Source organism: Rutilus rutilus (genome assembly GCF_951802725.1).
Source record: "Rutilus rutilus genome assembly, chromosome: 13".
Classification (NCBI taxonomy): domain Eukaryota; kingdom Metazoa; phylum Chordata; class Actinopteri; order Cypriniformes; family Leuciscidae; genus Rutilus; species Rutilus rutilus.
This window is the reverse complement of record NC_140218.1, coordinates 1473087-1489200: the sequence shown is the minus strand read 5'-3', so window position 1 is coordinate 1489200 and position 16114 is coordinate 1473087. Positions and strand designations below refer to the sequence as shown.

Below are 16114 nucleotides of genomic sequence, written 5' to 3'. Positions count from 1 at the left end.
ACTGAGATGGAGAGATTAAAAATGACACATACACACACACACACACTCATGCAGACCTGTTCTTAGCTCCGCCCCTCTCACTTTAAAAGCTTCCTCACTACATAAATGTGATAAAGTGATATTCTGCAGTAATGATGAATGATGTGTCAAGTTTGATAAAGCACAATCTTCAAATAAATTTCATTCTTATCCTGTCTCTGTAAACAAACAGACTTCATTACATCTATTAGTCATTCACGTCTTAATCTGATGTCCCTGACTATAATATCAATATTAGAATATATATATACACACACATATACTGTATATATACACATACACACACACACACACACAATTTGATGTTTTACTATAATTTTCTATTAAACATTTTCTGTGCCATTTTAGGTAGACCAAGCCGGAAAACAAATAAATAAAGTGAAATAATTAAAAATAAATAAAAAATTAAAATAAATAAAAATAAATTTATTTTTCTATTCAACCATGTTTGTCTTCTACTGAGGAGTTTAATCGCTGTAGGAAAGACAGCTGATTTCTTTAAAATAGCTGTTCCACGTCATGCTACTAAGGAGGACATTAAGGGCCCTATTTTAACGATGTAAGCTCATGGTCTAAAGTGCAGGGCGCAAGTTCACTTAGGGCGTCCGAATCCACTTCTGCTAGTTTAACGACGGGGAAAATGGTCGGCGCTCCCGGCGCATGGTCTAAAAGCGTTGTCTCTATTCTCATAATGAGTAATGGGTGTGTTTTGGGATTTACGTGCATTAAACCAATCAGAGTCTCATCTCCCATTCCCTTTAAATGCCAGTTGCGCTCGTGCCATGGCAGATTCGCTATTTACATGACGGAATTTGATAGTGGAAAGACCAAAGCGTTTCCAGAGCGCAAACGGATCTGCTCGTGCGCGAGGTAAAAGTGCGCAAGCAGAACATCTACGGGACAAGCCGGATTCACCATATCTTTATGTACACAATAAAAACTTTTACATTGTAATTCTTTTAATTTTAATATTTGGCATGTTTGTGTGCTGCTGTGCGTCCCTGTGTGTGTAATAAGCAGAGTGTACGCACATTGCGGACCCGCCTATAGGCGCACATTACTAACGCGCTCATTAAATAAAAATAAAAAATAAAAAATATTGCGCCATTGACTTTAGACCAGGGTTCAGTTGGTCAATGGCGCAGACTATTTCTGTTGCGTCCGCGCCAACAAAGCGCCTGAACACACACCTCGTTCTCAGACCAGCAGCCCATGGGCGCACAAACGGGCGCAAATGCATTTGCTATTTAATCAACGTGGCGCAGGACGTGAAAATGATAACTGCGTCGGGCTGAAATTAGCAAAAAACACTTGCGCCGCGCTTGGCCCTGCCGGGTGTAAGATAGGGCCCTAAGACTGCATTTTGAAATTAAGGATATCAGAGCTAGCATTTTACCTCCTCCTGCATACAAGGCTTGCACTTTGGCTCTTTCCCATCCGTGTTTCTCCTTTAAACTACTGACATTACATGATGTTACCATTCTGCTAGATAAGTTGAAGCCCTCTTATGGCCACAGTGATGTTCTTCCGACTACGCTGTTTAAGCAGGTTTTTGATAGTATTGGCCCCTGTGTTGTAGAAATGATCAATACTTCTCTTTTAACTGGTGTGGTTCCTGACTTTTTTAAACATGCTATTGTTGAACCTGTTCTTAAAAAGCCCAGTTTAGATTTTTTGACAAATATCAGTCAGGTTTTCGTAAAAAACATTCTACGGAAACTGCACTGGTGAAAGTTTCAAGTGATATTTTGATGTCAGCTGATTCTGGGAAGCATAGTGTTAGTTTTATTGGACCTTACATCTGCCTTTGACACTATTGATCACAATATTATGCTTAATAAACTGCAGGATCTATTAGGGACATCTGGATCAGCTTTAAAATGGTTTTCACCTTACCTTACCGGCAGAAGTTTTAGTGTTTTTATAAATCAGATCATGTCAGATACTGCAGGTTTGTCGAGTGGTGTTCCTCAGGGTTCTGTCCTGGGACCGATTCTTTTCCTTCTGTATATACTCCCTCTAGGACAGATAATCAGCCAGTTTCAGGATGTCTCTTATCAATTGTATGTGGATGACATTCAGTTATACTGTTCTTTTAAGCCTACTGAGTTATATAAACTGTCATCTTTAATCAACTGTCTGAGTAGGATCAAGCAGTGGCTAAATTATAACTTTTTAATGCTGAACTCAGCCAAGACTGAAACTTTAATCATCGCCCCTGAGCAGAGCATCCCTCAGATAAAACAGCATATCGGTGCCTTAGGTTCGTCTGTTCAGCCGAGTCTCAGGAGCTTAGGTGTTGTTTTTGATGCGGCCATGTCTCTGGAGAAACACTCGAAGCAACTTATTCAAAACTGTTTCTTTCAATTAAGGAATAATTGTCTCCAGACTGTCCAGAATTCTGCTGCTAGGCTTTTAACCCACACGAGTAAAAGGGCACATATTACTCCTGTTTTAGCTTCACTTCATTGGCTACCAGTGAAATTTAGAATGCACTTCAAAATTTTGGTTCTAACTTTTAGAGCCCTACAAGGACAGGCGCCCCCATACATCTCTGACCTGATATAGCTGCGTACGTCCTCACGTAGTCTGAGATCAACAGGCCAGAGATTTTTAGTTGCTCCCCTTACACATTTTAAAACTAGAGGGGACCGTTCGTTTCAAGTTGTGGCACCTAGGTTGTGGAACGCTTTGCCATCTTCCATACGCTGCTTGGATTGTGTGGAAAATTTTAAAACCCAGTTGAAAACTCTTATTTTAAAGAGGCTTTTAACTAGACTGTAGGGTGGTTAGGCTGGTCTTATGTGTACTTCTGTTTATTTTGATTATATGCTGTAATCAGGGTTCGAATTACGTGGGAGCCAGTGGGAGCTGAGCTCCCATAGAGAGAGGATGAGCTCCCATGAAAGCAGTAAAATCATACACCTGTGGGGGTCTCTAAAAATCATCAGCACCATTATTTTAAATTACAAATAAAGCACTTTTTCCTTCGGACTACTGTAGCGTGACTTAAAAGATAGGACAAGATGCCAAACACATGGATCTCACGGGATCTCGGATCGTCATCACACTACATCCTTATGCTTAAATCAAGTGATCAAAGTGCTCGTTGCCGCTGCGATCAGTGGCGCGGATACTGTGTTTGTTTTTGGCTCGCGCACAGTCTTCACTCGCTTCAATCCGTTGTGGAGACTCTCTATTCGTTCCAGTGAAATTACAAAACAAAATGCACACAAACGTGTCCCTGCCTGATATACAACCACTGATAAACATAATCGGATTTGATAAAAAGAAAAAAAAAAAACCTATATGAGTACGTATTCGAACCCAGAACCTCTGACACGCTTGGCAAAAGTTCTACCACTGGACCACTTAAGTACACACTCAAATTTGTCGGATCTATTTATTTACTCACGTGAAAATTCTACAACTCACAACATCTTAGACCTCATTAAACGACAAATTAAACCAAATGTACTATTTAAATTGAGTTGTGTTACCAACGCTTTTTTTTTTAATTAAATTTGTATTATATTTACAAATTTTTATATTTTTATATTACATTATTAAGCTACTCATAGGCTACTTTTTTTTTTTTTTTTTTTTTTTTTTTTTTTTTTTTAAAGAGACCCCCACAAAGATGAAATCATAATTCGAACCCTGGCTGTAATGTATTTTTAAGAGTTGTGAATTCTTCCTTTTGTTGTGAAGCACTTTGTGATTTTTATCTGTGAAATGGGCTATACAAATAAATGTTACTTATTTGCATTCTGTTAAACACTGAACAAATGCTATCTTATCTTCCTGATCAGACGTCAAGAGACTATGCTGATCAAAGCTCTCCCTTGTTTGCGGAGACTGTGATGCACGATATTGAAATTGAGGGATAAGCTTCCATGTCAACATCCTTAAAATGGCAAATCCTGTTAGACGGGAGATTATGAGAGAGGAGGTAAAGTATCTGTAGATCCCGTGCATCCTTGTGCCTAATCCTGACGGTACAGTACAGTAGGTTTTTCTCAATTTGTTCTTAATTCTGCAAAACTCTACACAAAAATGTCCTCATTTTACACAGGTTTAACAATGTTCTCATTCAGATCATTCCCATAATATAATTAACTCAAGCGTCACACTTTGTACTCAAAGAGCACACGTGTAGGGCATGTGTAAACAGCATAATTACTGCATAATTACAGCACACAACAGCAGTACATCAGATGGGAGAACTTTCATTGTTCTGTGTACAGTAATAGCACACATGTACTCCCTCAAACTCATAACTGCAAATAGATTTTTTGCCAAGTACTTCTAACATGTATATTTGCTGAACTGAGAAACGACTGCCTAGAGGAGCGTGAGAAAGTCTTTTGTAAGAAGATTACACTTTTAAAGAGGCAAACGAGTTCTCCAGGAAGTTTTCAAAACCCCAACAAAACTACAGAACAGAAGTTTATTTAGCAGGGTAGGTGCAGGAATCTTGAAGTTAATTTTAATACCTTTTCAAGACTTTTTCAAGACCTTCTCAATATTTTTTAATACCTCACTGCCACTTCAAGCTGTAACCATTTACATCAGTGATACTTTTAACTTAACAGTTTTAGTTTGTGATAAAGACTATACGCACTACGTAATACGTAACACGCACTGGGACCGCCAGAGCGTACATTGTGCTTTTGAACTTCCGCCCGCCCACTCTGGTGCTCTCAGAGGCAATTTACGAACGCACCCACAATAGCCTAGTTTTTTATGTACCTGTTCGTTTTTTTTTTTTTTTATGACTAAATTCACACACTTTTACGATGTTTTTGGGATTCAAACTGTTGGACAGCTAATTCAGACAAAATACTTTCAAAATTTAAGACTTTATAAAGCCGTGATAAGACTTTTTAATACTTTTTAACGGTCTTAATTTTCCCAAAATTGATTTATCACCTTTTAATACTTTTCAAGACCCCGCGGATACCCTGTTTAGGCATCAGTTCTCTCCCAGCTGAAGTGTTCACGGATCATAACCCCTGATTTGTCAAATAACAACCAGTGTCTGATAGGATGGTCATTCATTTTGCAGGAATTTAAATTGGAAATACAACACAAGAAAGGAAATGATAATATTATTGCTGATGCTCTTTCCAGTCTGTTGGTATGTGGTGGTTTTTCATTGAATTTTGCGGATATATTGTTTTTTTAGGGGTTCAAGTGCATAACATTAAAACCCTATTGTAATTGTTGAATTTTCCAAAGGATTCTCCCCTAAAACTGATCAGGCAGGCCAAACCGTAAGTCGTAGAGACTTGAAACTTTGAGGGCTGGTAGTTCTCCCACCGTCTACAACATGACCAAGCCTCGCCCCGATCGGCCTGACGGGGGCGCTACAGCGGACAAAAGTGTGGAATGGATCATAACTCAACCGTTAGGCGTAGGCTCAAGTGTCTTGTATCGTTGGAATCCTCAATAGGGACAAAATGCCTCAGATTCGATCGTCGCCCTGGTGAATTTCTTTTTAAAAACCTACTTTTGCAAACTAGTCCTAGGATTTGGGCCCGATCAGAACCAAACTAGTGCAGCAAGATTCTCGGGAGTCTGATTGTCAATAATTATCAAAAAAAAAAAAGTTGACATTTCGATTCACAGTCTTTAAGGGGACGTTTGAAGTGGGAGGAGCCACTTTTACTAAAATGGCTACAACTCATGAATGGAATGAGATAATTTCACATATTTAAGAGCTCATTCTGTGGTTCACGTGCTCACTGGCCACTTGGTGGTGCTATAACATGGAAAAAAAACGTTAAAAATGGCTATAACCACACAACCCTAAGTCTGATTTACTTGAAAATTGGTATGCGGTGTCTTCATCCAAGGTACCAAGACGGACTTTAAGGACATTCGCGTATCTTGAAGAACGCGACCGGCAGCGTCCAATGAATTTTGAGCAGCTATCAGACAAGAAACTTGGTGGGCATGTTCGACTCATGGCCGTAGAGGGCTGTAAGAATTTGGAAAGAAATTGGCCACTAGTTGGCGCCAACAAGTTTTATGCATCTGTAATCACATGATGTTTCACACATCCCCACAATATTTAGATCATTTGATAGATCTCCTCATACTGAACTAGTTTGGCGTGAGAACCACTGCTGTCAATCAAATCGTTCATTAAATATTCACGATTATGTAAAAAAAAAATTAACTTTTGCAAGCTAGTCCTAGGTTTGTCGCTCAACCTCAATAAAACAAAAACCAGTGCAGTACAATTCTCTGGACTCTCTAGTTCAATAATTATCAAACAAATATTGAACTTTTCCCTTTGGGTAGCCATAACAGGGTTTATTTGGAAAATGGGCGTGGCAAACTATACTCAAAAAGCCTATAAATCCTAAACGAAAAACGTCACGAAATTTAGTGAGCACATGCAACACATGATTCTAAACAAGCATGCCAACTTTTATGGAGATTGGACCATAGCTGGCACTATAACTGTTAAAAAGCTTTAAAAACCAAATATTTCCTATGGTAAATTGCCTATATTGACTGTAAATGGTCTTTTCCATCTATGATCTAAGTGGTTACATGCTTGCTAAATAAACCAACCCCCTTTCACGCATTGGCTTAAAGGCCTTAAAGTGCTTGAACCCCGATATTTGCTGCTTGCAGCTATATTTCTTTTTGCTTCTTTTTACTAACACTGAAGTTGGTGGGGGTGTTATGTCCTCGGACGTATATGGTATTGTGTTGTTAGTAATCTGCCGACATTAAAGGGTGGAGAGAAATGTTACTATCTTGTAGGAGTTTTTTTTCTTTTCTATTATTATTATTATTGTGTCGGTATTAAAAGGTAATCTGTAAATAAAGTAATGCCACTATCTTGTAGGAGATGTGCGCCCATATTTTGAAAAGTATATTTTCTCCTGGTTTGAAATAGATATGGAGTTAGGGAGGTGAAATATATATTTTTTTACTTTTACTTTGTTAGGTTATGGTAGCGTTTAAATAAAAAGCTAGTTTCTGTTTTTGCTTGTTATTTTGGCATATACACATTTCCGAAGCTCGTGTAGTGGCATGTAAAAAGACGTTCTTCATTTGTGTTACTCCACGCTGTTCCTGGACTGGGACGAAACAACTGAATTGAAAACATACAATTCCAAGATAAAAGAGTGATTTTGTAATTTCTGTAAGTCATAATAGTGTAAATGAGCTCAGATCAACCCACTTTTGTTTCCAATATTTATTTTCAAAATAATTTATAAGCGATTTGTACAAAGCTTGAGTACAAAAGCTATCTCAGAAGGTATTGCTCTTTAAAAAAAAAAAAACTCTTTAAAAATCAAGTAAAAATACTCTTTTCATCAAGCTTTTAAATCAAGCTTTAAAGTTCACTTAAAACAATAATCTTTTGAAGGAGTGAATCTCTGACCTCACGTGTGCCAGAGATCGTTTGTAACAATCTGCTCGAATGTAACATTCGATTTATAATTTACAGAAAAAGCACAAACACACACACACACACACAGACAAAAGTTCACATGATTTTCAAGGGTCAACGAATGAGACCATGATGTATCGAGTCCCTTGTGTGGTGGGAAGCCCCTCGTGGTAGTGCGTCAACCGGCCCGGGTGCATAAACGACCAGCCCTTCCTGGGAGCATCCACCTTACAGTCGTAACGCAGAAACCGGCAACCTCCACCCTGACACACACAAACACACACACCTAAAGTCCCGCTGTCCAGTGCATTAGGCCGATTATCTACTAACTAATGTCTGAATGAAAATGTAAGAAACGTTTGATTGACACCGTGTCCTAACCAGACACGACATCACGCGCAATAAAAGCCACGTCTTCCGTGTCAATCAGAGTTTTTATCCTGACGAGCTGTGACAGCGATACGTGCCGATTCTATTTAAAGGTATAGCGGAGGATTTTTTACTTCCGGGTGGATCACCTATACTATTGGTCCTCCTAATTGTCAATCATTCTGGTGAATCAATCAAACTTATTCAAAAAGTGGAGAGGGCGGGTCTTATCTAAAATTCGGAAAGATCCTCCACTATACCTTTAAGAAATGGCTTCTATTTCTGCGAGGTCACGGCTGGAACAACAACACACAAAGTATAACAATGATAAACTGAGTGTAGTGCGCTTGCAAAGACTCCGCCCCCACACTCTTCTGATTGGCTGAGATTTTGGATTGATTTAGTTTTGATAGTTTAAAAAAAAAAATTATAATTTGTTTAGGATTGAACAAAGAACCAAACTAAAAGCAACTTAAATGTATAAAAGTACATACTCATTCATATTAAAGATGAAATCTTGTTAAACGTGGTGTATAAAAAAAAAAAAAATGCATTTGATTATTATGATTATTCTTTTATGGTTATTTCTATGATTAATCCTTTCAAATATTATTCTTGTATTGATCCATTTATGCTTTTCGTCTATTGTATATTTTAATATCATATACTCATAGTTATACTCATATTTGTGTGTTCCATTCAGACCATTTAGTTTTCTTCTCTGAAAATATGTCTATTTGTGGGCTAGACACGCTATTTGTTTTTGTCGTTTCCTGCTCAGTGTGATCTCCTGTCTAATATGTGTGACATCTTGTTTATTATTAAGTTTCACATGAGATGTTTATTTCCAAGTAAGATAAAGTACAGCTTTAGGCCTAGACACGAGGGAAATAAGAAGCGAGTCTAGCACACGTTTACACTGAAAAATAGGAAAAACGTGATTTTCCAGTACAGGATGAGATCTTATTAATCACGAAAACTATTATTTATTTTTGCTAATTATTATTTTTTATCTCAGTTAGTTTTTCAGTAACTGTTGTTAGTTTTGTTTTGTTTTTATTTTTTCTATTTATGTTGACATTTCTATTTTATTTCAGTTTATGAACATGTTTTTTGACCAATAGTCTTTTAGTTTTAGTCTAGGTTTAGTCTTCAGTCGTTTCAGTTTACGAAAATAACCTTGGTGTGGACATACAAACTGCGTGTCGCTGGAATCTTATCGCATTGCGTCTGGTTAGGACACGGTGTGAGGGTTTATGGGTCGATACACTCCACAAAACACAACAGAAGTCAAAGGAAAGTCCTGTTTACCTCATAATCGGTGCCTTTGCTGTTGAGTGCGATGTTAATGGTGAACGTGGAGGAATCGTGATGCGGACGGAGCGACGGCTGCTCATCAGGACGATAACGAACCACGAAATTCATCACAGCCTGAGCCTGAAACACAGAAGTTTGTGCTGCTGTTGAGTATGGAGTATATATCTGCTTCTAAATGATTCAAATAGGGTGATTTTATTGTGTTTTTCCTGAATCAGAGGAAGCAACAGTCGTTGAATTAAAGAAGAAAACAAATATTTAAATAAAAAAGAAAGAATTTGATTTCCAATCAAATACAGGCCTATTGCTTTATATTTACACTGCCTAATTTACCTACAGATACCTAACAAATCATTTTAAAACATATTAGAGCGATGATGCAAACAAACTGAATCACAATTTTGATTAAATTCATTGTTCAATTCAATATTTGATTTGATTCAATTCAGTTCATTCATTGAAACAGACAGTGAATCAAACTCCAAAATGAATCAAACTGATGCAAATGTAAATGACCAAATAAAAAGCCTATTAAAAAATAAAGGTAACACTTTATTTTACAGTGTCTTTGTTATACACATTTGCTATAGTAAAAACAATATATTTTGCATAATTACATGCAACTAACCCTAAACCACACCCACCTCTATCGCAAGTCAAATGTTGTCAATCAAAAAGTGCAACCAAAAATAACTTACAATGTAAAATATGAATATGGCCAGCAAATGAATGGCTCAGGCCAGGTGTTAATGGTGTGTGTGTGTGTGTGTGTGTGTGTGTGTGTGTGTGTGTGTGTGTGTGTGTGTGTGTGTGTGTGTGTGTGTGTGTGTGTGTGTGTGTGTGTGTGTGTGTGTGTGTGTGTGTCTCACCTTCGGATAGTACCCTGGGTAGAGTTTTTCTGTCACAGGAACGATGTAGTCTTTGAGGAACTTCAGCCACTCTTTCTCATACTGGATCTGATTCATGTGAATATCAACTGTAGGAACGTTCTCATAACCTCCAGCTAACCGCTCGTCCTGAGAGAGAAACACACACACATGAGCTGCTGGGTCACACACTCTCAGACACACACACTCTCTCACACACACACACACACACAGTCACCCACACTCTCTCTCTCTCTCTCACACACACACACAGTCACCCACACTATCACCCACACTATCACCCACACTATCACACACACATTAAGTCACTCACATTAGTCACTCACACACTCCGTCACACACACACAGTCACCCACACTCTCTCTCTCTCTCACACACACACAGTCACCCACACTATCACCCACACTATCACCCACACTATCACACACACTATCACACACACTATCACACACACATTAAGTCACTCACATTAGTCACTCACACACTCCGTCACACACACACAGTCACCCACACTCTCTCTCTCTCTCACACACACACAGTCACCCACACTATCACCCACACTATCACCCACACTATCACCCACACTATCACACACACTATCACACACACTATCACACACACTATCACACACACACAGTCACCCACACTATCACCCACACTATCACACACACACAGTCACCCACACTATCACCCACACTATCACCCACACTATCACCCACACTATCACCCACACTATCACACACACATTAAGTCACTCACATTAGTCACTCACACACTCCGTCACACACACACAGTCACCCACACTCTCTCTCTCTCACACACACACAGTCACCCACACTATCACCCACACTATCACCCACACTATCACCCACACTATCACCCACACTATCACACACACTATCACACACACTATCACACACACTATCACACACACACACAGTCACCCACACTATCACACACACTATCACACACACACAGTCACCCACACTATCACCCACACTATCACCCACACTATCACACACACTATCACACACACTATCACACACACATTAAGTCACTCACATTAGTCACTCACACACGCCGTCACTCACACACACACACTCTCTGTCACTTACACTATCACACACACACACACACACACACACACACACACACACTCTCAGTCACTCACACACACTGACCGTGTGTCTTCCTCCAGACCATCCGCCGAAATCCTCCATGGTCTCCACGAGCTCGTCACACATTCTCTCAGAGAACGCTGGGAACCAGTACACGTCTGGACAGGGCTGAACACACACTCATTATGGTTAATTCTCTTACATGCGCTCATTAGTGGCGACACCGACCAAACCAATGATTCACTGTTGAAAAAGAAACACAAGAGACAACAACAAATACTGGAGATGCAGTTTCACCTGCTCCACAACATCCTCATCGTCTTCAAAAATCCTGGAGTAATTCTCATGGATATATTTCTCTCTCCAGTCCTGAGAACACACACACACACACACACACACAGGGTTAGTTTGTGCTCATGGGTTTGTCTGCTCACGTGTGTTTAGGGTTGGGTATCTTGGGTTGAATTTGAACAATTCTGATTTCGATTCCAATAAGGTAAAAAATGGTTCGAATGGTTTAACATTATAATAAAAGGAATCAATAAGAGGAATCGAAATTTACATTTTATAACAAGTATCCGATTCCTGACCTCAAGTTTTCAATTCCAGAAATGGACCTGCTTCTCGATGCCCAACCCTACGTGTGTGTTTGCTGTCTGCATCTCTCACCACTGGGTTGTCGAATATCTGCCACAAGTCTGGATAAAGACGACTGATGTTGTAATTAGTGGAGGAGACCAGCCGGCCGAACTCATCCCTGTTGGACACGAACATGAAGATGCCCTGCAGGAGGAAACACACACACACGGGATTTGGATTGATCTTACTTTCAAAATCAACTATTTCAATACCGTGGTTTTCTAACAGCTCCAAACGCAAGTAAAAAACTAGTTACCAATTACACACTGCAAAAAATGCTTTTCTTACTCAGTGTTTTTGTCTCGTTTCCAGTGCAAATATCTAAACACTCTTAAATCAAGATGCATTTACTAGATGAGTGAAATGATATAAGATATTATGTCCTGTTTTCTGGGGGAATTAATCAAAATGAAGTGAGTTGATGCTTAAAACAAGCAAAATGATCTGCCAATGGGGTCAGAAAAAATAATGTTGTTTCTGTTTGAATTAAGATTATTTTTCTCCCCACTGGCAGATCAACTCACTCAAAAGGCGCATTATTATGATTTTTGGCTTATTAATATTTTAGCGCGATTAGTCGACTAATGGCTTAAATGATCGACTGCTAGTCGCCCTCTGCATGATCACCTGCTCACGGACGCTCTTGCAGAAGATCATGTCCGGGTCCATTCCCTCCTGCTGATAGAGAGAGACCGCAGCCAGACGCGTGCGCAGAGTCTCTCCGCGGATCAGGTACACCTGAGTGATGTAGGGGACGTTCCACAGACCACTGAAACACAGCAGGACAGCAGGACACACCACTAATGAAGAACTTCCACAGTTATTGATCTGAATAATGACACTATTGTCTTCTGTAGAGCGGCTGACACTGTTAGTCAACTGAACTCAATCAAGTAACTGAGTTTCATAACTGAGGAATTCTGCAACATTGACTGTTGATGAACCGAATCAAATCATCATTGAACGGAATTGAATTTATTTCTTAATTGGTTATTTTTGCAGCAATGACTGTTATTGAACTGAATAGAGTCAAACTGAATTGAATTTAATTAGTTTTATAACTGATTAATTTTGCATCATTTATTCTGTTATTAAACTGAATCAACATTGAACTGAATTCGGTTCATAATTGATGAATTTTGCAGGACTGACACTGTTATTGAACTGGATTCAAATCAAATCAAATGTGTTTCATAATTGAAATTTGAATCATTCATTCTGTTATTAAAAAATTGAATCAACATTGAACTGAATTTGGTTCATAATTTATTTTGGTTCATAATTAATTAATTTTGCAGTACTGACACCGTTACTGAACTGAACTGGATAAAATAAAAATAAACTTGTTTCATTACTGATGCATTCTGCAACATTGAACTGAATTGAATCAATTGTCATTCAATTGAAATTAATAGAATCTGTTTCTTAATTGATGAACTAGACAATATTGGCAATGTTATTGAATTAATCAAATAAAATAAAATTTGTTTCATAATTGATGAAATTTTCATAGTTCCTGTTATTGAACTGAATTGAATTTGGTTCCTAATTTATTCATTCTGCAGTACTGACACTGTTATTAAACTGGATTCAAATCAAATCTGGTGAAGCAGAAAAAGAAAAAAAGATATATATATATATCTTGCTTATGTTTTATCAGTTTCTTATGTCATTAATCATTTATATCATTTGAAATGTATGTTTAATGTTTTTCTTTTATTAATATGTATGCCTCAGATGTAGCTGACTGACTTAGGGTTAGCTTCTGTTCTTGCTGTTGAGGGTAGAGTTTCCGATACACAGACCACTAATGCTCGAATGTCTCAGAATAAAGCAGAATAAAGGTAAACGAATGTAGTTTTAGATAAACATCTAGCGGTGTACGAAGAGTGTGAAAACAACTAGATATGTGTGTGTGTCTTGTGTGTCAGATTCGATGCGATACACTATGAAAAGAGGAACTTAACTCTGTTCCGATAAGCAACTGTATAATAGCGAGATCAATTTCTGTACAGGTCAGTCTTAGAAATATTAGAAATGATTTCAACTGTTCATTTACGTTTCATTATTAAACTTTTAACTTTTTTTAATTAATTTGACTCTTCATTTATCATTTGATTGTCTGCTGTTGAGACTTGACTTGATCATCTGACTGGATCTCCTCTCTCCATCAAAATCAAATAGAATTTGTTTTATAATTGATGAAATTTGCATCATTCATTCTGTTATTAAACTGAATCAAAATTGAACTGAATTGAATCCAGTTCATAATTGATGAATTTTGCAGGACTGACACTGTTATTGAACTGGATTCAAATCAAATTAAATTTATTTTATAATTGATGAAATTTGCATCATTGATTCTGTTATTAATCTGAATTGAATCAACATGGAACTGAATCGAATTTGTTTAATAATTGATGAAATTTGCACAAACACATGAATGGGCTATATCTCAGCACCAGAACATCGTATAGACATGGGGGTGTGTTTGTTTGTTTTGGTTGGGACACCAGTCTGTAAATATCATCAAGGTAACTGTGTAGCCACACCCTAGCAACCGTTTAAAGCTACCTAGCAACCATATTGCAACATATAGAAGCCATATTTCAGCTCCACAACATCGTACAGACATGGTTGTTGGCTCGTATGCAATCATGTACAACACCGTAGCAACCGAGTGGCGAGTTTTGCCACTGCAAGCACCACTTCACATTTTCTTGAGGAAATGTACATTCTAGTTCATTCTGTTATTGAACTAAAATTGTATCAAATTTGATCTAAATTGAATTCATTTCACAATTGAAGAACTTTGCAACATTGACACTGTTATTGAACTAAATTGAATCAAACTGAACTGAATTTAATTTGTTTCATAATTGATTAATTGTGCAACACCGACAACTCTTGATCTGAATAATGACACCATTGTCTTCTGTAGAGCTGCTTTACATCTGAGTTTCACAACTGATGAATTTTACAACATTAATACTGTAATCACTTTCCTGTTAATAACTATGCAACTGCTCTGAAAGAGTCTGTATTGTAGAAATAAAGCCGACTCGACAACAACACACTCGCTCTACTGACACACACACACACACACACACACGGTGAAAGACACTCACACTCTCTTGCTCTGCACGATGTCGATGTAGTCCTCTGAGCGCGAGTAAAAGCCCTCGGGACTCAAAGCGCCCCAGAAGTTTGACCAGAGCTTCCCGTGCCGAGACAGCATGGGCGCGATCACAGCCCTGTGAACACCAGCAGGAAACAACATCAGTCTTAGGATTAAACAACATCCAGTGATGTGACGAGGAAACACTCCTGCACTGCAAAACATGCTTCTCTTACTGTTTTTGTCTTGTTTCCAGTCCAAATATCAAACATTTCTTAAATCAAGATGCATTTACTAGATGAGTAAAATGACAGAAGATATTAAGTCTTATTTTCTGGGGAATTAATCAAAATTAAGTGAGTTTTTGCTTAAAACAAGTAAAATGATCTGCCAATGGAGAGAAAAATAATGTTGTTTCTGTTTGAATTAAGATGATTTCTCTGACCCCATTGGCAGATCATTTTACTTGTTTTAAGCAAAAACTCACTTAATTTTGATTAATTCCCCAGAAAATAAGACTTAATATCTTCTGTCATTTTACTACTTTAGTGAATGCATCTTGATTTAAGAATGTTTACAGGGTTCGTACACTTTTTCCAAGGTCAAATTCAAGCACTTTCCAGGTCCATTTTAAAGCTTTTTCCAGCACCTTACACTACCGTAAATTACATACCAATACATAGTTAAAATTATTATTTAGTGTTTTTATCACATCAAAAGAGATAAACAGCCAAATGTTTCATAATAGCAGAGGGCTGCACGATATTGAAGAAAAATGAGATATGCGATAACTCATTAAATAATGCGATATTCAATTTGCAATATTTCGATATATTGTGCAGCCCTAATATTTAAGCCAATCACAAGTTTTATTCTTCAAAATGTATCACTAAGTATATAGCCTAAAACATATGAATAATATACTTTTCATTATATTAATGTCCAAATATTTCTTACCAGATAATGTGATTTATAGGCTGTAAAACTGAATTAATTTAAAATATGAAGACTTAGGATTTGAACAGAAATATTTGACAGGCCTTCCCGTTTTGGGACACATTCTTGATATAGACAAGGTTTGAACAATATCTGAGTGCACAGGCACCTGCCTGATAAATGTATTTCCTTGCCAAGATGTCTTGGGCCAATACATAACGTTAGCTAATACATTTACTGGAATAGAGCAGTGTAAATATTGCATAGGGCTATC

The 16114-nt window shown here is 37.9% G+C and overlaps 1 protein-coding gene across 1 annotated transcript in view; it reads right to left on the bottom strand.

The window, feature by feature from the left end:
* Positions 1-7243: 7243 nt before the first annotated feature.
* plod3 (procollagen-lysine, 2-oxoglutarate 5-dioxygenase 3) overlaps positions 7244-16114 on the bottom strand; it is a 31484-nt gene continuing 22613 nt past the window's right edge. The window contains exons 12-19 of the mRNA XM_084428532.1: positions 14915-15040; positions 12414-12555; positions 11817-11930; positions 11445-11516; positions 11211-11315; positions 10012-10158; positions 9137-9262; positions 7244-7719 (exon numbers count right to left, since the gene is read on the bottom strand). Of these exons, the coding sequence (XP_084284658.1) occupies positions 7564-7719; positions 9137-9262; positions 10012-10158; positions 11211-11315; positions 11445-11516; positions 11817-11930; positions 12414-12555; positions 14915-15040 (988 nt within the window). The 3' untranslated portion in view covers positions 7244-7563. The remainder of the gene's footprint in view (positions 7720-9136; positions 9263-10011; positions 10159-11210; positions 11316-11444; positions 11517-11816; positions 11931-12413; positions 12556-14914; positions 15041-16114) is intronic.